This window comes from Stigmatopora argus, chromosome 7 (assembly GCF_051989625.1).
Source record: "Stigmatopora argus isolate UIUO_Sarg chromosome 7, RoL_Sarg_1.0, whole genome shotgun sequence".
Lineage (NCBI taxonomy): Eukaryota > Metazoa > Chordata > Actinopteri > Syngnathiformes > Syngnathidae > Stigmatopora > Stigmatopora argus.
In genome coordinates this window covers 11,009,650-11,034,925 of record NC_135393.1, presented here as the reverse complement: position 1 = coordinate 11,034,925, position 25,276 = coordinate 11,009,650, and the positions used below count along the sequence as shown (strand labels likewise).

Below are 25,276 nucleotides of genomic sequence, written 5' to 3'. Positions count from 1 at the left end.
GCGACAGATTGAAACATGAACACAAAATCTGTTATCACCATAAAATTACTTGTGCCCTGACACACGCACACACACGCACACACACGCACACACGCACGCACGCACGCACGCACGCACACACCCACACCCACACACACGCGCGCACACACACACACACACACACACACACACACAGCCTCATACAGACTGCAATCGCTTGGATCTTCTTTGCTTTATGTTAAACAGATTCTCATCTGTTGGATACATCTGTGCGGCCTTTTTTTTATGTAGATGCCTTTTCTTTTCACGATTATCTTTCTTTGACTTCCCAGCTGCTGGCCTCAAAAGACCACCATCATTGAGCCCTGCTTTGGAACTTTTGTTGTTCATCCTATTCTTAATCTTTTCCTTTTTCTTCTTCTTCTTCTTCTTCTCTGTTTTTTCTCCTATTCCTCCTCCACCTCTGGGAAAATCCAGCGCTTCGTCCACCGTGAGTTTCTGTGAAGCTGGCTTTTCTTTGGGCACCGGTCTCTTGGGCTTCCACTGTTTGCCTGCGCTCTCCTGTTTACGCTTTTTAAACTTACTTTTTGCGACCATGGAATCATTTGTCTGAGGGAAAAACTTATGGCTTCTTTTGCTGTGGTGACTGCTGGGAGTCCTATCAAATGTTTGGTTAAATACGTGTCCGTTGTTGCCATGACTGAATTTTTGCTTCTTGTGCGGAGGTTCTTGAGGAAGTGGAAATTGACACTTTTGGGATAGAAGGCCATTTTTTATCAGTTCTGAGGAGGGGAGGTAAACAAGTATCAGTATTAATTTGACAACATTATTCAAGAGCCTGAGTGCGTGCATTCTACTTGACCAACCTTTAACTTTCAACTTGAGCCTGGTCTCTCTGCGTTTGATGTCTCCCGGGTTGTCATAGTAGTTGATGAAAGGCGTAGTAACAAGAAATGAACCCCGGTACATCCTCTGCTGGTTGCACCACTGAGGCACACACAAAAAGAGCTTTGGTTGTTAACACAGGTACCAAAAAAGCCTATCCACTATACAAGATTGAGATTCACATTGAGGATCACAATGAATTTTACAGTCACGAGATACTGTGGATAAATATCATATATACATTTACTAGACAATATATGTCTGACTACTTTTAGTGACTACAATGCAGTCCACATCTATACTATTGTAAACTGCAGCTCCCAGTAACAAAGATGTTTAACAGGAAATGTATGTTTGTAAAACCATAATGTATCCCCCCCTTGGGCACATTGTCTGGATTTTTGTAATGTTTAAAAATATTAACTAACGTGAGTCCTTTTACTTGTTCAATCTGAGTACTACTGTTGAGATGCATTTTCAAAGCAAAATCAGTTAAAAAAAAACAGACTTGACATACATTGTAGTGTTACTTACATGGCCAAAGTGTCCCTCTTTGGAGCAGTTGTAGCAGTAGGCAGGCGTTCGACCATTGTCGAACTTATGCTGCTTTAAAGGCGGACCGGTCTTTGTCTAAGGACGGTGAGAGACACAATTGAAAAACTACTCTTTCAAGAAGGATTAAGATTCAAAATGATTCAAATTGGGAATGTGCATAAAACTCCTGGATACGAGGATCGGCGTCTTTTACAGAATTCTCTCCCATCATTCTCATGCTATTGAAACCAGCCTTTATTTAGCATACAGGGGCCGATACAAACCGCTGATTACCGTGGCGAAAGGTAGATGTCTGTAATGACCCCAGTTTGATAAGTTTGTGCGTTTATGTCATGGGTTGCCGTTCCTGAGGGGCCAGGCCTCTGAAAGCCTGGCATGCTCTAGTAAGCACAGCAAATATACACTGATAGAGAGGCAAGACCAGAGTCTCAAACGCAGTGAATTTAATGCTGTCTCTTTCACACACACACACACAGAGATAAACATGTGCACAAGCTACTAAAGATGCCCCCACAATCCCCATGATTCGGAGATCAAAAATCATTTGCGGCCCCTGTCATTTCTTGAACATAGCTTAGCTCACGTTAGGAGATTCGCGCTCGCCAAAAACCGCCCTCCCTCCATCCCTCCCTCTTTCTCTCTCTCTCTTTTTAACGCTTGAGTAGTTTTTCGGTAGAAAGGATGAATGCTATTAGAGCGTCGCGTCATTATCGGGTCAGACCGGCCGGGCCCATCTCCATCACAAAGGCCAGGAGATCACAGACCTCTTGCACACTCACTCACATACACACCCACACATGGAACACACGTACACTCTAAAGAGATCACAGCTCTCGTCATCCCGGCCCCCCAACGTCCACCGCCTTTTCATCGTTCATGTAAATTAGCTGTAGGTCTTCCTGTGTCGCTGCAACTCTGACCTTGGCCTGCATTATCTCAGTCTACTGGGATCCAACACATCGAAAAGCCCACCGCCCCTACCCCACCTCTATCAGGGGCATCTAAATAGCTGACAGCAGATCCTCTCTTTCTTCTGGCCTGTCTGATTTCAGCTCTGACTGGTGCCACATTAAGTTGCGTTGAAGAAGCATCAGTCCAACGGTATATTCGAATACACTCTTAAATAGCAAGCAGCAAGTGACAAGGTTAATAAAGCCAACTCCTCGAGAGTGGCAATTTCCAAACCACTGTGATACTTAGTTGTGGTACAAACCTGCTAATAACTAATAAATTAATTTCTGGGACAGTGATTGGACCATGATGTTGTGATGTCACAACCAGAATTGATGTTCCTTTCTATCTTTCCCGTACTGCGTTAGCTGGTGCATGTGCACAGAATGGCAAAACAGTCTCCCGCAAAGAGGAGAATACAAAGCCTATGGATAGCATACTAGGAGACCGCAAAAATCTGCAGCTCAGGGTGGGTGTGCCATCTTCTGTTAGAAAATCTTAGACTACATTTTTTTGTGGGAACGGCCACCGCATCTTAAGAAGTCTAATTAGGTTTTCATTTCATCTTTAAGCCTCTTCATCTTCACTTTTTCAATGAATTTGTGTCCAAAATATTGTCTCCTCTCATTTTAAAGTAACTTGCTGCAGTATTTTATAGCACCTTTAAGCACTTGCATAGTAATTTCGCCAACCAAAAAAATCAGTATACAAATATTGTTGAGTTTTGTGTCAGGATCCCATCGAATGCAGTTTTTCATGGTGTTCAGAAATAAAAAAAATAATTAAAAATGACACCATCTCCTGCTCACAACAATTTAGCTTTTACCTGAAACCTATAAACTACCAGATGTTTTCCTTAACATCTCACCACTTGATTCAATGATTAAATCCGGGTGCAAGGGTGGCGAGAACAATGTGATCACTTTCTTCTGAGATAACATAAGGAGCTACGGTACTTGAACCGGTCAGTAAAAAGAAGAGAAAGAACACAACACAGTTTAGGCTGGGCGTGGATGGAAGGCTGAACCAGAGGGTCCTAAAGGCTTTGCTGTGTCGACATAGCCAACCAGCCAACCGTGGCCTCTTCGCACACACGCATACATACACAAGTGCTTTCTGTGCTGTACGCGTGCGCATGCACAAACACACATATACACTAAAGAGTGCGTTCCATAGTTGTCTGGACACGACAACATTCTGTCTTTTTAAGCTCCACTCTCTTCAGGTCCTTGCTTGGCTGCTGGTGGCAAAGCCGTGATAATCCTTCGACCAACACAAAGCTTAGACTGTTACAGACGACAATCGGAAGGAGAAAACACACACACACACACACACTAACCGAATCTGTTGTGTGCGTAAGGGGGCGGGAAGAAGCGAGCTGGGGAGAACCGGTGCCATTTTGCATATGTTATTGCAACATGTGAGTGAGGTCTGCTTATATTACTTAGTGCCGAGGGAACGTCCATGTGTACATACTATATATTTTATCAGGGAGAACAGCAGCTTAACAACAAAAACACGCCTACTGTGGGTAAAAAGTGCACGTTTCCAATCATAGGTTGGAGGTTCAACTACACCAACGACAGCAGGAAGAAGATGAGCTGTTCAGATAGGGAGCTAGTTGACTTTGGCCTATGTATGCATATGCATTTTAACAACAGACAAAGAATAAAAATCAACTGTCTTGAAGAAAAAACCCATTTAACCCACAAATGCTGTAAACTCTTAACAAAATCTTTGATCATGCTTTCATATTTTTGATGTTGACTAGAAGTTCAATCACAGAAGGTTGAGCCTTCTTTCTACATCTCTGCCTTCACACGCACACCTTTACTTCCAACCACGCAAGAAAATCGAAACCACCCAGCTAAGCGGAAAGGCACAAAGACCTGCAAAGCCTGCAAGACTTCTGATAACATGGCACCTTTTTTGACACATGTGCGTCTGCCATGTACTGTACATCCAAGAAGTGCACGGGGGAAAAATACCTGTACCAAAGAAAAACAAGTAAAGGAGCCTGGACGCATACATATTTTACCAAAACTTGATTTTAAAGGAAGTTATGGTTGGGTGTGTGTGCACGCGCTTGTATATACAAACAAAACATAAGAGGAATATTCTTTGAATCATTTCATTTAACAAGAACCGAACAAAATTCTGCATTTGAAAACATATGTATTAAATAAAGAATTTGAAAATGCTTAAGATTTAATGAACGCACCCAGCGTAATCAATTGAAAAAATTTAATGCGTTTTTTTTCCTTGCGTTAGCGTGCATTACTAATACTGACCACTGGATGACGCTCGAAAACCATGCTGTAGGATAGCACGCTGGAACTACTGGAGTAAAAAAAAATGCACAAACGTGCACACTTTTACAGTCTTCAACTTGCAGCATTTGCAGACGGCAAGAGTTTTAAAAAAAATTAAAACATTACTTTTTTTTAACCTATTATTATTTGGCAGGATGCACATGAGTCTCACCACATCAAAAAAGGCTGTGCCGTGAAAACCTGAATCTGAATGATTTACTTTTGGACTGCTAAATGTGAACAGTTAAATTAATTAGTTTATATACTTAACATATTTAAAATATTTAATCATGAATTTGAATGACATCAATTGAAAATGTACGATTTTAACAATTGATAATTGACTGACAACTGAAATAGTAATTTCAAATTGAATTACTATTGAACTGAATTACACAAAAAGCCTTTAAATTAAATGTAAGATCATGACATTCAATTCATTTTCTCTGAAATAAATAATCACCACCAAAAAAAGTACAAAATGTTTTCCACATTTAGGTCTCACCTTTCAAATACAGATCGCCTAATTTTGATTTCGAGTTGCTGTGATAGTGGCACATTACTCATAAAAATGTTCAATTGTTGAGATTTTGCCATGGTAAAAACAAAAAAACAAACACCACTAAAAAAGGGAAAAAGCAAACTAACTACTGGCCTACATATTTTTTTTCCATAGAAGGTTTTTCAAATCTATCCAAGACAAAAGCCTTCCCCAATTGCTACTGAAAACATTTTAGAGTGTGTGTGTGGAAATGAGAATCTCACAATAAATGTTCGCAGCAAGTACCCCAGGGCTTTGTGGTCAACACTGTGTGGCTTGGAGGAGTTTGTTAGTTTAGGGCCAGGTGCACTCAGACACCACACATAGTGAGGAAGATCAACAAAAATAGCGCACGTGCGTACACACACCCAAAGACACACACACACACATTGCAGGGAGGTCTGACAGAATGCCTTTTCACACCTGGCTGCGCCCAGCGGAAGGTGACAGAGTCACATCTCCCAAAGCGCACACACACACACACACCTCCTCACATTGGGGAGTTCAGGGTCGTAAGCGGCATCATGAATAAAATGAGGCTGTCTTAAACAGAAGGAGGCCCCGAGTATGCATGCAGAATGGGAGTGTGTGCGGGCGGGCGTGAGTGGTTTTGTTTTGTTTACGTAGCCATCACTGAAACCCCATGCCAGTTTGGATGTGTAACGACCTTCTGTTCCCAATGCTTAAACGGCTTAAATACTTCAATTAGACTTGGGTCATACTCCACCACCCGTTAAAACACAAAACCGTACAAACACACACACGCATAAACGGTGGCATCATTTTGTGAGATAGCCCTCCCTCTCATTTGTGGTGCCAAATGAAAGTGCACTAGAGCAAAAGACGTCTCACGCTAACACGCTAATTTGAACATATAGACTGATTTCTGTCTTTTTCAGATGGGTCTCCCCAGGAACTTTGCGTTCCCAATCTCTGTGCTACTAATGATGCAGCCTTTTCGTGAGACAGCCCATGCTAATTAATCTCCATAGAGGAGAGTGACAGACCTCCCTGAGCACGCACACATGTACACACATTGTGCACAGCAAGATGTATGCAAATACACACCACTCTTCTTGCCTCTTTCTCACTCGTTTGTCCCGTGTGGCGTTGGCAGCACATTTCATGCTTTATCACATCTTTTAATTGACAAACAAGCTGCTCTTTTCTCTTAGGCTGAGGTCTATATCACGCCCTCACTTCCGTACACACACACACAAAGACACAGCTCCAAAAAGTAGTCCATTTCAGATCCTTAGACCCACACCTAGGCAAATATGAATTATTCCCTGTTGGCATTGCGTCTTTAACTGTTACACCTTCAAACTAAGAATGACAAATGCCCGCTTGTTCGAGTCACATGAAAAGCAAATTCTCTCATTTATGTAGTCAGTACTTGGCTCTTATATTTATGCTACGTTTGAATCATATCCAGTGTAAATGCCATTCCTTGAATAATAGAAAAAAATAACATGGTTCCACTAGGGGGCTGTAACAGCCTTCAACATAAGGAATTGAAGCAAGAGATATAGATAGATTTCTAAAACTGAAGTTCAGTACATAGCAAAATCTGATTATCATTTTAAAAATGAACCAGAGTGCTATTAATGGAGAAAAACAGAGAAACCACTGAATAGAAACCCTTTTCGGGTGGATTTTTATCCAAGTGGGACGAACAAATAAATGAAGACTAAGCCAAAGGCTTGCGATGCAGGCAGAATTACAGTGGTTAAAAAAGTCCACACAACTTCCTTCATACAACTGCAAGTTTTTCTGATTTCATCATACGAAAATTTGATAAGAACTTTCTAAACTTTTTTTTTCAATATTATTTTGAACTATAGAGTTAACAATTCATTGAAATAATGTGATTTCACCAACGCCTACGGTTGGCGACGTAGCTTCAGATTCAGAATTAACCGATCACATCCATTTTAAAGTGCCTCTTACTAACCCCAAATCAATTCTAAACATTTTAGCAGACTTTTCCAAATTTGTGTTTTTATCATGACATTAATAGTTGGGCCATTTGAAACTATTGACACCGTCCCTCCACTACATTGAGTAAGGCCAAAGCATGACTCGGCCCTTTCCACAATATGTAGTATTATGTCAGCGCCAAACATAGCTACAGGAATATCAATCCAACAAGTATGGTTTTAACTTTGAGGTATTTAGTTCAAAATGCTTACCCACCATGTAGGAGATTTCAAATAGGTTCTTGCAAATTTTTGGAACCAAGGTTAGTTAGCAGTGATAACGGTGGCATTTCAAACTCAGTCTGAAAATTGTGTGTGCTGTTATAGTTCACTCACCGAAATATGGTACTGCCTCCAGATCTCGGGACAATCCTGTATAAGGGAGGGGGAAAGGTAGATAGTTAAAATTTCACAAACACAGAAAAAACCCAAGAGAAAAAAATGTCAGGTGGTGATCTTTTTGGGGGACAGATCGCGCAGCCGTAAGTGGTATTAAATGTTTAGTTCTGATGAGGAGAGGTCATGGTGTCATTGCCCTCCATAAAAATGTCTCCCTGGTTACTCAGGCACATCTCTGCTACAAGCAACTGACTATCGGCCTTGTCGATTCACTCTGTGCTGGTGTGGTTAAAGAATTATCTTCGGGACTTTGGCACGCTGTTCCCATTGCATTCCGACATCCTCTGTAAAATGCCGCCACTTCCCACTGGTAAATTGAAAATGCTGCAGTTGCCGCTGGCAATGAGATTTATCTACTTACACACTTTGGCAAGAATCACACGTGAGGTGTAGAGGTAGATTCACCGACCTTGACATTAATACTACTTGCATGACATTAAATCCACGACCAAAGTGCTCAACAAAGATAATGAATGCCGTGTTGAGGCAGAGAGACATTCATTTTACATCACGTGTTTATTGTTGTGATTAACGGCATCATAGTGAAAGCAGATTTTGGTTAGATCCTGAACCCGTAACATTTTACTTCAATATGAAGGCAAATGGAAATATGAATTTTTACAGCTGTCTAGTTCTTCATCTCATCAAATGTTCTTTGAACCCCCCAACTCCCCACATACACACACACCCCACGTTAGTTTTTCCCCCCAGACCGCCAGGGTGGCGTGTTGTTGTCGAGGGCGACAGGCGAGGCGAGCGACACACTTGCGCTCCGTCAACCGTCTGTCTTTAATGAGAGACACAGAAAGACCCAAGGGACAGAGACCTGACTCTCGCTTCTCCACAAACACGCACGCATGCGCTCTCACACACAACGCCATGCACAGACATACTTTAAGTTCACAAATAAAGTTTTACCACCCAAGAAAACCAATTAAAATTCCCACCTAACTTTCACACAGAAAAAAATATTCAAAAACCTGCAGTACTAGTACAGTAGGTAAAAAAATGTGTCTTGAAAAAGAGAGGCGGGGCCGGTGTAGTCCTTGGGCCGGACTCCCTGTGGTGTTCACCTGGTTACTCATCCATTACGCAGGCCACAGTACATGACTGACTGACGGAGTGCAAAAAAGAAAGCGAGGCACATCGAGACACATGGGCTGGTTACATACGCGCAGGGTTTTGTAGCTCTATGGCCACCATACTGCCAGTGGTCATGGTAATGGATGTTGCGGCAGGATAATTGTCATTGACGGTCATTAGATTCAGCCTTCAGTGGAAGCCAACTCATACACACACACAAACACACACGCGGCCCGTATATTTAGCATAGCGGAGACATAACTAAGCTGTAATTACTCAAGTGTATCAATTAATGTGAACAGCAGCGTGGGCTGACCCCCTTTCAGTCATTATTACTCTGAGAGTAAGTTTGGGGACACTAGCCAACAGATGGCAAAATATTTGATTGATGTGTTATGTAGTTTTTTGACTTTATGGTAAAATGCCATATTGAGTGACACTGCGACTAGAATGGAACATTGAAAACCGAATACATGACTGGCATAAATGGACAACCTTTTTCTATTCTGTGCCACTAACTGTACATGCAATATATGTATTATTGTATGAGTTGTTGTGATTAACGATGTATCTAATTTATGCCATGTCATGTCTTAATGTTGAGTTAGCCCTTTTGGCTCATCGTATGTAATTTGATCCCTGTATGCACAGGATCCTGCTTCATTACGTGACCCAAAAAACGAGGGTGTTTAAAATCGTCTGACCATGCCAGTGGTACAAACCTCTACAAATGGACATCAGGCCCCTCTTAAGTGTTTTTCTATAGTTAAATTGGAAATGAATTAATGGTTAACCCCAACAATAATTATGTACAGGAAAGAGGAATCAGAATGTGGGAGCATGGTTTGGTAGAAATGCAGGTCCAACTATTAATATGTAATGTGTAAATATATTTTTGTGTATATATTTTCCTGTCACATCCCTTCATCTCACTGTTTTCAGAGTCTAGATGCTCAGTAAGTAATTTAACTGTTGCTTCTGTTGTTTTGTTCCAAAAAAAAAAGAAAGCTGTACTCACATCAGACAAGTGGCCCTTCAATCCACAGCGATTGCACTGTTTGGAATAGTATTTTCTTTCGGTGCAGGAATTATACAGGTGACCTGGAAGGCCACAGTTGTTGCAGTGCTTATAAGGACACCCACTGGTCGTGTGACTGGATTCAGCACAAAAGATGCAAACAGGCAACTTCTGCAGAGTCACAGACATAGCATATGCATAGACATAGCAGATGTTCTCAAATGTAAATATCTGTATTTTTGTGAGACCAAAAGAAGTACAACTGACTGTGGGTTCAGGGCAATTTTTGGAAAGATGTCCGATCTTATCGCAGTTTCGGCAATGAACATTCTTGTCCGTGTAATATCGGTTGGAAAAACGCGATCTGACATTTCTGGCTGGGTTATCCCTGTTGAAGATTTGAGCCTGAAACACAAACAGTAAATGCAGTATATTATAAACATACAGTTGCTACACACGTAAACTCTTAAGAGATTAATTCTTTCTTCATACCTCCCTGTCCTTATCTAAAATCACCCAGCTTTTACCCTTATCTCCTTTGACATCTGGAAAGAGAGAAAACATTGTCCCCAAAACGTTTATAAAATGTTTACCAAGACAACAGACAGAGTTTACAAGATGTTAAAATGTCAGGCTACAAAAGTAACAACCACAACACAAAAAATAAACATGACCAACAATAATACTGTATTTTCCGGTAAATGTGGTTACAAATGTTTTTTTACCTTTAATAATTTAATATTATAAAACAGTTGTTTATAAGCAGAATGCTCAGAATTACTTATCCCAGCATGGAATTACTCCTCCAGCACTTATAAATAAAGTCGGTCAGCATCGAAAATCCCTGTGACTCTCATCCAAATGGTGACTGCCTTACACAAGTTAGTCTTCTTTGCTCCAAAAGTAGCATTGATATAAATATAAAACATTTTTGAAGGTGATCTGTTGGCTCCCAGCGCTTCTACGGGCATCGCCACTTGATTCAGATTGGATATTTGAACACACACACTTGTAGAGAAACACCACCCGAATGATGGGGAAAGTTTTACTGAGTCTCAATCTTGGTATTTGAACCGGAGTGAGTAGAATTCCTTTATCTTTTTGCAATATTCATAGTGCATTCCTTATGCTGTGCACCAATACTGTACCATAAGAGATTTAATTCAATACACTGTAGAAATAGAGTGATTTTGCAACACTCAAAATAAGTAATAGAGAAACATGAAGACCTTAAACGCCCGAGGCGTGCGCTTAGTTTCCCATAAGAGTAGGGTGCGCACACACGGGTGCACACAGAAAGCGGCACTGGCAGCTCGGCACATCTGTACGAGAGACGCTAACAGCGCCTCCGGGGAGATCAGCATATTCTCCTAAGGGGGACAAAACACTAACTGACATCCAGAAATTGTAACGGAAACAGACACAGACACATGTTCTTGGCATTAATTATGTGCTGGTGGCAATGACCCGCCACGGGCTCGCATGCTTCCATAGACACATGCAGACACAACCGTGCATCCTGCACCGCGATTAGCTGCTTGACAGTCGTTAGCCTTTGGACAAACATAAAGCCTTGAGCCAAAATCAAATATTACACTCTTCTCTCCCTCTTTCTTTCTCTGACTCCCTGTATTCAAGCCCTTATCGTGCTTATGCTCAGCCTCGCTTCTTTGCTTTGGGCCTGTGTCCCGATGAGCGGTAGCAGAAGGGGGTTATCAGCTTCCATCCTTGTCAAACAAATTAAAATAGCTGCTATTTGGCTGGCACTTTTTTCCACCGTGACCTTCCCATCACACACAAACATCCGACACAAAAACTGAAAAGCAACGGTTTGTCTAACTGCACAATCGATGATAGAAATGTACCAAACATTTTCCATATTTCCTCTAGCAATCCAATACACCAGTGTGTGAGAGCAAAATAAATATTGCCCCCAAAAATGCTGATTTCCATTTAACAATCAGTGTGAATATGATCAGTTCACCATGTGAAATGTATCTTATTTCACGTTTAATGTAGTATAAAGATGTAAGTTTCTGAGGAACGCAGAGTAATGTGAGAAATTTACAGATTTTTACCCAGTTGATGAAATCCATTTCTTTGGATGTAACTATTCCATAAAATAATAGGGGCAACTGCAGGGTATTGTCCATTGCAGTTCACCAAGGGGGAAAAAAGCAGTTTTCTTATCTAATATGGTGGCTGTTCAGTCCAAAAATGATATATGGATCTTGGTTTCACTATCAATATCAATGTCATTTAGTGAAAGTTGGGGTGTAACTAGAGGGGGGTTTTATTTGTCCATTGCAGTTCACCAAGGGGGAAAAAAGCAGTTTTCTTATCTAATATGGTGGCTGTTCAGTCCAAAAATGATATATGGATCTTGGTTTCACTATCAATATCAATGTAATTTAGTGAAAGTTGGGGTGTAACTAGAGGGGGGTTTTATGTGTCTCGTTAGGAAACATTACATTTACCCTATGAGAAACCACTTGGTTGCTCTAATCAGCTATGGAATGTTTGATAAGAATGTAAAACAATAGCCGATTGGTTCCTTTTCAGTCACTTCGAAAGGCTCAAAAGGTAAAGAAAAGTATGACAAGTGAGGAAAGCGTTATTTTTTAACATACTCTAAATAAATTGTGCAATCATCTATCTGTAGGTGGTTGTAGTTTCCATATCCACTGATTGAGTTTGTACTAAGTGTGTCATTGGTTACATCCATACATACAGCATGTAGAAATAAATCAGGAAGCTCTGAAGCACTGCCTACTGTGAAAAGGCTGGGGGGCCTCACTGTGATGTGTGTATGCATAGTTAGCATTAAACAACTGGTATTCAGTCAATGAATAGTTTGAAAGAAGGTAGGGGTCAAACATGTGTGCCTATATAAAGAAGTGGGTCTTAGTGTGTGTGTGTGTGTTTGTGTGTGTGTGTGTGTGTGAGAGTGCGTGTGGGGGGGCTCAACGAAAGTCCTTCCAAGAGCGTCTCCCAAGGGGACCGCACAAATAAAGACCAGGAAGCTTTCCCTTAATCTAAAAGTGGCCCATATACGCAACACACACACACCTACACACACACACACAGATAAAGGGTGAAGCTCTTTGTCACGGCCGAGGAATCAAACACATGCACGTGGTGGAGTGGGGGGTAGCAAGGGAGGACTGGCAATGAAAAGGTGTGTGGGGGCAGTGGTCTTTACGCTAGGGGAAAACCATGCAAATCAACCCAGAGGCCCCCAAACCAGAATTATCTAAACTGCTTGCTATACGCTAACCCAACATATCTAAGAGCTAAAGAGGCAGATGGCAGGGACTTCACTTCATGGCTAAGCAGGCTCAAAAGATAAAGCAGAACTCATGTTGACCACATGAGGAAAACACTTTCAGAAAGTATAATGTTGGAACTTCCAAGCCAGGCTAGAGGCTCATTCCTCCACAACTAAGGCAACATATTTAATGACAATTGAGTAGTTATTTTATGGCGTTAAGGTAGCCCTACGCAATCTGACAAAAAAGACCACAATTATTTTTATCCTGATTTTCATTCTTCTAAAGCTTTGTTTAACTTGATTTTATATCTAATAGTTGATTATTAACTGCTAGAACATTACATATGAATAAAAAAGTTACCTTTGACTAATAAAATAAACGAATTAAAATGTGCATAAAAGAAAAATATAAGACATCATCAAATGCAAGGAATGTATAAAAGGAACTGCCTTCAATGAGTGAGAAACCTTTGGGAGACAGACTGGAATGAAAGATTTGCATGAAATTCTCATGCCCAAAGTAGTTAGGACAACCAGCCTAACTACTATGTCAAAGTCCTCTGCATTTCCCGGGACAGTCCTATAGATTATATTTGATCATGTGAGGCGAGATTCTTAATTTTCAGAAATTAAGTGTGTGGTTGGTCATCTCGAATACCTGACGGACCTCTTAAGAGCACACATAATTATTTAATTTTTGTGTCAACTGGAGATTTCTGGGAAAAAAATGTTCTAGAATGGTCATCTGAAAACCTTTAGACTCCCCAAAACGATTTGACTGAGAAGCGACAGCTCTCCCTTGATCCCATCAGTCTGCTGCCAAGGGATGTTCAAAACAATGGTGTGGAAGAAGGGGGACACATAGGAACATAGGGAGGGAAGATCAAGAAAGAGAAGGCGACAGATGCTACCTGTCTCTCTCTTAGGTACTCTGATTACTCTGAGATGGAGAGGGGTGGGAGGGGGCTGTGTTTGCGTGTGTGTGTGTATGTGCTGCCACTGACAGCAGAACGGAAGTCTATGTGTGGCTAATGAACCATGAACTCCCGGCTCTCCTGGGGTGACGCATGCACACGCACACACGCACGGTCAGGACCATCCTCATGGGATGCGGCCTCGACATAGTAGTTCAAAGCAGATGAGTGAAGCAGGAGATAAATAATGTTAAGAAAAATATGCATCTTCAAAATGTTTCCCCATTGTTAAGCAACCCAAATGATTACTTCTAAAGGATGTTCTCTCGTTTAAATATAAAACCCTTGAAGTGGCTCGCCTTTTACCCAATCGCCTACTTCCCTGTCAAGACACTTAAACAGGAACCTCAAACCAGCCGGGTCATTGTGCCACACTGTTGACTGGACCCATTAACACACCAAGCAAAACAGGCACACACATACAACACTGGAATGAAAGAGGGGCCCCTCAAATGGAGGTTATGTTGGATACTGAAGCGACAGGGCTGGATTAGAAACACTATACATGACAATGGCGAGGGCTGGGAGGAGTGTGGAGCTTGTGTGTACGTGAAAAGTGTTTCCTTTGTGACATCACCCTTGAAATGCCGCACTCCCCGGTGCAAGGTTAAACAAGAGGAAAGGTTGGTGAACGCATGTGCACACAGCTTTTGTTTGTTTCTTTTTGTGGGTCTGAGAAATATGTCCAAGAATTTAAATATTCAATAAAGGGAGGGGGGAACAAGTGGTCTGAACCTGAGCCAGGAGAGTACCGTAATTACTCGAATATAACACGCAGGTTTTTGCAAAATAATTAATTCCAATAGTTGGGGGTGCGTGTTATAATCAAAAACTAATTTTTTTTTTTATTTTATTTTTTTTTTAATTTATTTTTTTTTTATTTTATTTTTTTTTGTGTGTCTTGTTACATGGCCCTTAGCCTGGTGCTTTTTCTTGCCAAATAAATTGAATTGAAATTGAATTGAATAAAATAAATTACAAATTTTCGATCGAAAAAAGCATTGTCAAACTCACTTTGACGCACGGATTTTACGTCATCTCGTAGAGCCGACGCACGGATTTTACGTCATCTCGTGAAGCCGACGCACGGATTTTACGTCATCTCGTAAAGCCGAGACCACCACTGCCCCCCTCTAGCCTCATACCCGTCTCAGTTCACCCTCTCTCAGTTCAGTGTTATAATCAATAACTAAAATAAATTACAAATTTTCGATCGAAAAAAGCATTGTCAAACTCACTTTGACGCACGGATTTTACGTCATCTCGTAAAGCCAATCGGATGATGTGTTGTGGGAGGAAGAGGAAGTGGATGAAGGAAGCGTGGACGTTGATAGGATTCTCAACGAAGAGATGTATGAGAGGACAGACAAAGAGAGAGAGGAACTCTTCATTTGAAGGATTCTAATGAATAAATTTGTTTGAACAAAACAATCGTGAAACGAAGAAAAAAAGGTAAGATTTCTGATTTTCGTCAGCGGGAAATTTTAGGTGCGCACTATATTCGAGTACTGCGTTTTTCCAGATTTTTTTGGCCCAAAGTTATACCTGCGTGTTATTTTCGAGTGCGCGTTATATTCGAGTAATTACGGTATGTGATGAGGAAATGCACCAGTATGGCAACATTTACACGAAATATAAAATATAAAATGATCAAATATATAGACTCATATGGATGGACAGATCAATAGCAGTAAAGCCGATTATAGAGGTTTGCTATCTGACGTTAATTATCTTAATTTCACGCTTACCCCGGGGTCACCACCCTACTTTGGAAGGAAAAAACAAATTCCTACTTCGACCATTAGTTTGAGTCACATGTCTGAAAAGGCATCAGTTAAAATGACCTTTATTGCTTGCTGACGATTCTTGATCTTTCTTAAACCTGAGCTAGCTTTCCGAGCCAATTGCTGCTTTTCCGAAAAAAATCTGAAACTCATGGAATTGATTTGGTTTCTCAAGGCAATCAACCAGATTTCGAGTTGAAAGAAGGTAGGAGCATAAAACGTAAACTGGATAAACAACTACATTCATTTCTTGGGAGAGGTAAAGGATCATGTTCCTGACGATCCTCTCTTGAAGAAGCATAATTGGAATTCTGATAACAGAAATCCTTCGGATTGATCCCAAAGTTCAAAAGACACTGTCAGTCCTGACTGAGCGAATGAGCAGGAATGGGACTCAGGAGATAGCGGGTTCAATCGCATGCTGAATGGGAAAATAGATGCCAATTTAGAGAAGTTGTCAGTTCAGCCTGGCATAAAAGAACCACGGGGTTCAGACAATTGATGGCTGGTAGGCCAGAGATTCAAGGCAGATGAGAAATTACAGAGGAACAAAACATTTACTTTCACTGGTACACCAGCTTTGAAAGACTGTTATCGTTCCACTCTGCTGGATATTATGAGACTCGTAGCATGCTTCGCACTGTATATCAATTTATATTTATTATTTTCAATCCTGGTTTATGTTGTTCAAGTTGTACGTTTCTGGAGACAGTTTAATTAATTCCAATGGGGGAAATTTTCTCCAGGTTGGCATTCATCTTGCAACAGTGTTCAACCTTAGAGGTTCTCCCAGACAAGCAGGTGCCTTAACCCTAGTCGAGTCTCTTTGCATGTTTCTTACCAGCCCATCTTATTATCCACCCCAGTCCACCACAGCCCCTGTTCATGACATGCTGACTGTCCACCCTCTGTCAGTCCATGCCACCCCCCCACTAGTTACATACCACATTGGCAGCAAGGGCAGGGCAGGTGGCCAAAGCTGTCAGTCAGAAGCCCTCTGGCCACGTGGCAACACCATAGACACCAATTACCACGCAGCAGGGGCGCGGTCTGGCAACCGCATGGCAACCACATGGCCCAATCAGGGAGCTTATCAACAGGCACCAGAGAAGGCCAAGAAATGCGAGCTGGCATGTTAGTATGCCTGTGTGTGTGTGTGTGTATGGTAGGACCAGGTTATCCAAACGCAGCTTGCATATCCAACGGCAGGTAGTCATTGTGTCGTTTTAATATCCGTTAGCTGACTGAAGTGTGAATTTCCCATTCAAAATGCTAAATTTATCTACATCTATTGGCTGATAGATGATACAGATTTCACTCGAGACAGCTTTTCAAAAATCCAGGATGAATGTCTAAAAAAAAAAAACCCTGAATGACCTGTGTCTAAAACATTTTTATAGCTTGAATAAGAAATCCTGCTAGGTCACAATCTGGCACAATTTTTCCTTTCCTTTAGTTTTTTTACATGTATTATACTTACACAATTAGTTTCAGTAAGGAAATAAAATAATGCGGGCAATCATGCATCAAAATACAATATACATTACCCAGATTGACAAAACCCTTTCCCAACATAGCACAGCTTTGATGGCAACCAAAGTGGGGATGATTTTGGTTAGGAAAATAATGACTCCAACTATTTTAGTTCAAAATAAGCTATTTTATAACAGCTTTAAACATGTTTTGTTCAAATGCAACCCTTTCAAAAGAAAGTTAAGCTGATGAGTGAGTTTCACAACTTCAAACGTATACACATAAATGTAATATTGCAGGCATTTCTTGTCTATTAAACCAAAAGAATACCAATACTGTGGCACAAGATGTCTGTAAGGGGTAAATAGATTTTAATAAAACCAGTGAGTTGCAACCTCAATTTCATTTTGATGAATTTCCTCCTGCAGGAGTGAGCCAAGCGGAGGGCGAGAGGGTGGAAAGAAGCATGAGCGGGTGTGGGAAGTGGGAATAATGGGGGCTGGAAGGCAGAGAGAATTTTCATGATTGTTATTTTTGTTATTATACAGAGCAAGGGGGGTTGAGGGGGCAGATAAACGGTGGTGGTTAATCAGAGGCATTTTGTGAAGCGCTCCATAATGGGAGCCGGTTGGGGACGTCAAGGGGGTTTATTTTCCAAGGATCTTTGGCCCCAGTAATTAAGCTCCATTCACGGGGCTCTGTTCCCTAAATTAAAAAATTTGTCATTAAGTGGAATTTACCATAATGCCTTTTTATCTGCTGGCGGTACAATGTGAGTGTGTGTGTTTGTTGTGTGGAGGGTCGAAAGGAAAGGAGGGTGGGGCAGGGGGTGTTGGAAGAACGATTAACACTCAAAAATGCATACTATGAACACACGCAAACGCACAATCAAAAGAGATGGGACAAGTTTAATCACTGAAATAATCCTGGACAGCACTATACATTTGCATGTGCAAACTCCTCCAAATTCACAGCCTCTGGGATAATTAAATAATGGTACTTTAAAGTTTTAATTTACATGGAAAGTGCGCGCACATACGCACGCACGAGGAAGTCCAGTGAGATAACATTTGATGGAGAAAGAATGATTGAGGGAACAGAAAGCTGTGTCTCTTAAGACTTTCTAAAACAATACAATTATTAGTCTTTAATTAGAGCATGGCCTCTGCAGAGACTGTGGACAGCGGAACAATAGAGGATTAAAAGAGGGGCTGCTAATACAGTCCTTTATTGCTTCATTCAAATACAGTACATTAATGCATCCAACTGTTCTTTTCTACAAGCAATGTCGAGCTTTAGTCAATTATGTCAGATATGTCTTCAGACTGCGCCACTATTGCTCCAAAAGCCAACAAACATACACATCTTGTACATGGCACGCTGCTGATGGACAAGTGCTGGTTAATTGCCAGATATGGAGCGAAGCGTCACCAATTGTTTTTCATGATCATTCACCAATTGTGTTCAGGTTTTGTATTTTGGACACTTCTATGCGTCCAACTTTCAGGCAACTGTTTGTGGTCAAGATCGACAGAGTATTAAGGAGTCATTTTTGTCATCATCTGCAGTTTTAAAATGATGATAATTTCCTCACAGGGAGGCTGTCAGGAAGAGAGGCTCAGATCTTGTCGTTTAATTTGCTCGCTCAATCCATTCCATTTCTTTTCTGACAGATAAAAAATTAGGAACCTCCCTAATGAGCCTATTTTAAATTGGATCAAAAATAGAATTGGAAGGTTTCTTGCAAAAGGCTCAGTCACCAGACAATGTGATACACATGCATTGCCCCCTGCAGCTCAGCCCCGTGGCTTTCCGTTACTTACTCAGTTTTTCCTTTCCGTTATTGTTCAGGAATCAATACATTACACATGTTTGTCATTTTACTGTTTCATATTTATACTTAGCAAGCTTCTCTTGGAATTTACTTAATTTGGACTTATTATTTCTGTCCCAATGCAGCTTTGCACCACTGATTTAATCTGTCAATGGATAGCGCAATACAAATAAACTTCTCCCGTTTAACTGATGTCACAGTGTTTGTGGGTGATCACTGCCAGCCATTCATGGTCAAACGGACTGGACGTCTATAGCAGTCAATGAAAGTAGAATAAAATCCTTGTTCGACTGAGTCACAGAACAATAAGAATAGTATAGCTTCTTTAACAGAAGAACTTGAATAACTGTCTAAAGCCTATTAAAGGTTTTTTTTATATTGAAAATGTTTCACTAGAACTAAAAATGTGCAGCAATCCAGTGTGCGTTTGTCTGACAGCCTGTTCAGAAATATCAATGACTTAACTCCCCAATGTGCAGGTAACAATCTCTTTGGCTCTGATTTTATCCAGTATAATTAATTTTCCCTCTCGCTCCGTATTCGGCTTTATCGGCCGCGGCCCACCACAATCTCAGCATTTCATTTAACCATAATCCCTAGGATAAAGGGGCAGCCTAGGTGTTTTAATGCACTGGCGTGTGTGCATGCAGCAAAATGTGCACAGGAAAAGGCCTGGATTTGACAGAAACACACACTTCTTCAAAAGAGTTGTGCCAGTGAAAGCTCTCAGGCGTGGATTTAAGAAATTTGGGTCTCAGAGAAAGTTAGGAATTGGAATGAGAGAGCAACGCACACAAGACTCAAAAGATGTGACAAGTATTGTGCTGCCAGTATAGTCAAAAGAGATGAATCAGAAACATGTGCATAAATAAGTATAAAGTGTAATGATTATTATTTCAAGGGTAGTAACCATTCATCTGTGCTCAATAAGTTTGAGCATGGAAATTTATATTCAGCATCTACGAGCATTAAAAGTGGCAAATACCCTGGTAAACTACAACTGACGAATAAGTACGGTCAACAGAGGGGCCAAGATGGACATGGAAATGCTGCATTGCAGCTAAATCGGGTGCCAGTTAAACCAGACTGGGCCCAGCTGGTCTAAGCTTGATGAGCACTTTAATTAAGAGACACCAGGAAAAGTCTTCGAATGGCCAAGATGCAAACAACTAGGGCCCTCTAGAGAGAACACAGCACCACAGGCACGCATATGTAGAGGTCGGCTACAATACTGCAAGAATCCAACACAGACGTGCAGACACATGCACACAAGTAGGATCTTGTCAACAACACAACAAAAAAAGAACGTGAACATCTCATTACAACAACCCCCCGCACCCCTTTTAGTGGTGCTCAAACAGAAATTTGGGTAGATGGAGAAAAATCGCGTTAAGGGATCCATGACTGTTTCGCTCACCGCCCTTCCCACCTCTCAACTTCATGTTATCCTCATTTGAAACCCGCATTAATATTAATACATAAACCTCTAAAGCCCCCCTGGCTTTAACGCCACAACCCCGCCCCTAAAATATAACACCACCTAGGGCTACTAGTTAATAAAGCCCTCTTGACGACCCCTGACGGCCCCACAATCAAAGACCTACAATAAGGTTCTCTAGCCAAAATGAAAGAGAAATTATTACAGTCAATGGAAAGGTCATAATTAATATCCAGTGAGGTTTTTTTTCTTCCTTAACAGCAATCTCAGTAGGATATTGTAGAAAAAGTAAAAGGTTACAAAATGCACATAAAAACTAAACTACGACTGGGATCAGCAGGTCCCCAACTTATTACTGCTTCCTCCAGGCTACATGAATGGCAACACAAGATCTTTTTCTCTTAAATTCCCTCAAAGCGTGTTATAACGTGGTCCTCTTAAAAATAATTTTGCATTGTACACCGTATAAAGAAATAAAGATAGTCAAAGTTTATTACATATGACCATGGCACACTTATCGGCTTCACCTCTAGCGTGGTGAGTGGGATACGCTTTCAAATTGGTTTTACCACAATATTATTTTCCATGAACAAATGTATAAAGCTTACACAAAAACATTCAACAAATATAAACCACAGTATAACTGTCAACGTGCATTAGAAATGTTTCCAGACAGCTGGGCTCCACTTTTAAATATTTTCATTTACACTAAAATGCTGCTGTTTATTGTAAAGAACAAAAAGCCACATTAAACCAAATGAGCACCTGCAACCACAACTGCAGATGTTCCTGGTTATTTTTAACATCCGACGAAAAAAAGAAAGATGCATTCACGTTTTAGACTTGATTAAACATTGCTTTCAAACAGGGTGCCACATGAAATATAAAATATCAATATCATAAATCAAACAAGCATTTAAAACTGCTTAGCATTGAGTATAATAAATCTCTCTAATAATAGATCTGTAAATTTGTAGCTTATTCCTATGCAAGTATGTAAAATAATAATTTAATTAACTTATACATTTAATTACAATACATGACTAATCAGTAAAATGTGTGTGTTTATGTCAACAACAAATAGTTGCAACATTTATATTGACAACAATTTATACTCATCCATATGTGGCAATAAGCGTGACCTGACTGTATGAGCCTCACACACGGAAGCGTACAAAAAGAAGCCATGTTACCACAACAGCCTAGCCGTACCCCAACTTTATTTCAACACTTCCAATCACAATATTGCCTGAAAAGTAGCTTCATGAATTTTGTCTGACTATCATTAATATAAGCGGAAATCAACCTCATTTCTTCTTGGTGTCTAAAAAATTAAACGACAATACAATAGCAATGTCCGTGCCGCTAGATGTATTTTTATGTTACTCAAAAGACGCCCCAAAAAAAATACCTCAACTGAAAAGTAGCAAGCGCTTAAAACATAGAAAACTCAATCCATGAAACAATTGTGAATATAATTCAAAAAATATTGTGCATTCATTGAAATGGTTCAATATCAGAACAACAAATAAAAAATGTTATTAAGATGCCATGCTTTCAATAACAAACTAAGTTCCTCTCTTCTGACACCTACAATTTGTAGTTGAAATAACTTTCATGTGAATATTATGATTCTGAAGAAATAAAAATGCATTCTCTCGTATACGGTTGATACAATATTCACATTTGCATATGCACAGTAAAAAAAACTGGATAATAAAAATCAAACTGCAGAAAAGCATTTTAGTGGTGTGTGTGCATTTGTCTGTTCAAACATACTGTGTGGTAGTGTGGGTGTGGCGTTACACCTCGTATGGCACTGGGCAGCCAAGATAAGCACTGATCCTATCCATGCCTCCCTTCTGCAGTGCATGCCCGCCCACCCATACATCCACCACACATAGACACACACTTTTTCACTGCCAGTGACATGTTACTGTAATCTCGTTTTAGAATATGAATGTCCAAAATATAATCACAAACAGTCGGAATTGCAACAACAAACAGCAAAGCCAGTTGTACCCATTGTGTCTGTATTTGCTCTGCACCCTGGCACGCAAATTCCAACCCAGAAATTTCCAAACGAACAACAGGCCCACCGAGGAGCAAGACAGTAAATTGTAGCAAAATGCAAAGATCAAAAATGACAAAACAAGGAGATAAGTACAAAAGCAACCTAAAGAATAAAAACAAAAATATATGCTCCTTTCCATTTACAGCCGGAGTGGAACTCTAAGCCTTGTACAAAGTTTGGTGAGCACTTACCAAGACTTGAGGGGCAAAGGGAGATAAGAGAATGTGACCACCGAGCGAGTGCATGTTTAAGCACTTATTCAAAGTTTAGCTTGAGTACACTCCCCTCCTTTGCCCCAATTTCATTCATGGACATGCACACCTCTTTGGGTACAAGTTGGATTTTGAGGGAGGTCCTGTTTTGTTTCCTCTAGTTGCCTTTGGATCCAAGATGGATCAAACTCTTCCCAATTTTACTCACTTTTTGGAGGAGGTGAGGACATAGGGAGAGTAATTTAAAAGTATCTGATTTGACAGGCATGTAGCGTAAAGGTATATTCAATCATAGGAATAAAATTTCATGGGGCAGTCCTATCAGTATTTGTGTAGCTAAACCTCTTTTCTAGCTTGCTGTACATATTATGCATACATACACAGAAACAGGCAAATAAACAAAGCATAACCAATATAAAAACATTAACCGGTCGGTTTTAAACCAACGTCCTCAACCACGTGAAAGTGGAGCCACATCAACAACAAAGAGAATTAGGGAGTGACATTCCTCAATTATTCTGTTTAATTATAAGCACAAAATAAAATCTTGTGCAAAAGACCTGCAAACAAGATTCTTGCTCACCTCGTGTGACGTTAGATTCTGGGCCTTAAGTGTCTTGTTGCTCAGTGAGTATTTGGCCACCAAAAATATCTCTTCCATTTTGAGCCTCAGCACAATCCAAATAAATTAAAGGCTTTGGTTTTACTGTCATCAAAATCAGGGACATCTTAAGCAATGATTTCACAGTGGTTCACAATTATACTGAATTCTACTCAGTGCCTAAATGTCCTGAACATGAGTCAATATACTAGGAACAACTCTAGATGCAATGTTGCAGTACAAAAAACACTTCTGTAACCACATTGTACATTTTGTACGACCTCATATTGTTATGGTTGATTGGTGTGTTTTCTAAGTATATTGCTCCCACTCAGGGGTAATGAAGACAGGTAAACTAGCAAGAATATATACATATAAAAAAGGATCCTTTATGTTCTCTGTGGAGAACGCTGTCCATACTTTTTATTTATAATTGGACAGATGTTTGGACTTTAAAAATGAAGTGCATGAGTCTTGTTTTTTTATTTTTTTTATCTTGAATAGAAGAATACTAGAATGTTATTTGATAACACAGATAAAGCCTTCTTGCTAAGCCTCACCTTAATTAGATTGTGGATGGCTACACCAATTTGCATCCAGTTTGAGGCGATAAAGGCAGCATTCGCATGTGGACACACAGAGGTGCACAAGAAACAATGGTGGCCATTTCATAGACGCTCCAGAAGAAGGCCTTTTCTCATAACTTAACATTTCTCAATTGACAACAAAAGCAAAGCACATGAAGACTTTTTTAAAAGAGAAAACTCCCATGACACTTCCGGCTCACCTTGGGGGAATTCAGCTCAGTGAGCATCTCAAGGATTAACACAGTAATAAGCTGATTATAAAAAGGACTCAATGTTTTGCAAATATTTAGTTACCCCCAGAAATTATGTTAAATGAACATTAGCCTCCCAGATCCTCAATTTAATTTCATGATTAATATAGCATAAAATGGCAAAAAGAGCAATTCTTCTGTGACAAATGCACCAGCTCAAGACAAATGACTCTCGCTCATGAAATTTCTGCACTTTCATTTAATTTTGGGGGGCAACCTCACTTTAAGACCCCTTTCACACCACACCACACCCATGAAGCTTTATGTGCAGACATGAGGTCAAGCTCCAAAGATCACAGAAAAGAGCCAGACGACACTGGAGAAAGCCAGAGAAAAAGGCGGGGAGACTGGTGTGCCAAAATCCTCCATTCCTCCCAAAAAGCAAGCCCAAAGTCTCAGCTATAGGCACCCTCCTTTAGAACGGCGGTGTGCGGAAGTCAGGGAGCACTCTTGCAGAAACATCCCAGGGAAATTTAAATGAGGAAGAAGTGGTGCAAGAAACAGAGGGAGGGAGAATGGGGGAGACAGACGGAGGACAATAGTGAGGAAATTGGATAAAAGAATTGAGACGGAGGTGCCGTAGGTAGGAAGGAGGGGGGGAAGGAGTTGCCTCGGACGGGTTGCTGAGGCTGCAGGTTAAGATAATATAAAGATCTGGAGAGATTTGCGCCAAACATTTTTATTCATTTTTTGATTACTCCCATCTCTCCTGACCCCGTGTTCCTCCCTGTTTGATGCTCGTCTCTGTTTGTTTTTGGCATTTGTGCTTCGTGTGCGCGCGTCTCTGTCATATGCATAATGATGAGAGGTGGAATATTTTAGAAACAAATTGGCACGGGCCCTACACATACATATCAATACAAGATGCAAGCATACAAACATTTAAAGATCAGATGGGAAAAGAGCTGACCCAACAGATGCAAAGACTTTTTCTATTTCCAGTAAAAGGCAGCATTTTTCCATGACACTTTTGTATATGATGGTCGCAGATATACTAGAATTGAAGCGACAAAGCTGACCTAGCACTTTTCCACCTTTTTGGGCATTGTTAAAGCCATACCACAGACAGGATGGC

The 25,276-nt window shown here is 40.6% G+C and overlaps 1 protein-coding gene across 3 annotated transcripts in view; it reads right to left on the bottom strand.

The window, feature by feature from the left end:
• Positions 1-122: 122 nt before the first annotated feature.
• Positions 123-25,276, bottom strand: part of zcchc7 (zinc finger, CCHC domain containing 7) — a 40,398-nt gene continuing 15,244 nt past the window's right edge. For all 3 annotated transcript variants that reach the window (XM_077605691.1, XM_077605692.1, XM_077605693.1), the window contains 7 exons: positions 10,195-10,247; positions 9,970-10,107; positions 9,703-9,873; positions 7,539-7,574; positions 1,399-1,494; positions 846-966; positions 123-761 (listed from right to left, as the gene is read on the bottom strand). In XM_077605691.1, the coding sequence (XP_077461817.1) occupies positions 178-761; positions 846-966; positions 1,399-1,494; positions 7,539-7,574; positions 9,703-9,873; positions 9,970-10,107; positions 10,195-10,247 (1,199 nt within the window). In that variant the 3' untranslated portion in view covers positions 123-177. The remainder of the gene's footprint in view (positions 762-845; positions 967-1,398; positions 1,495-7,538; positions 7,575-9,702; positions 9,874-9,969; positions 10,108-10,194; positions 10,248-25,276) is intronic.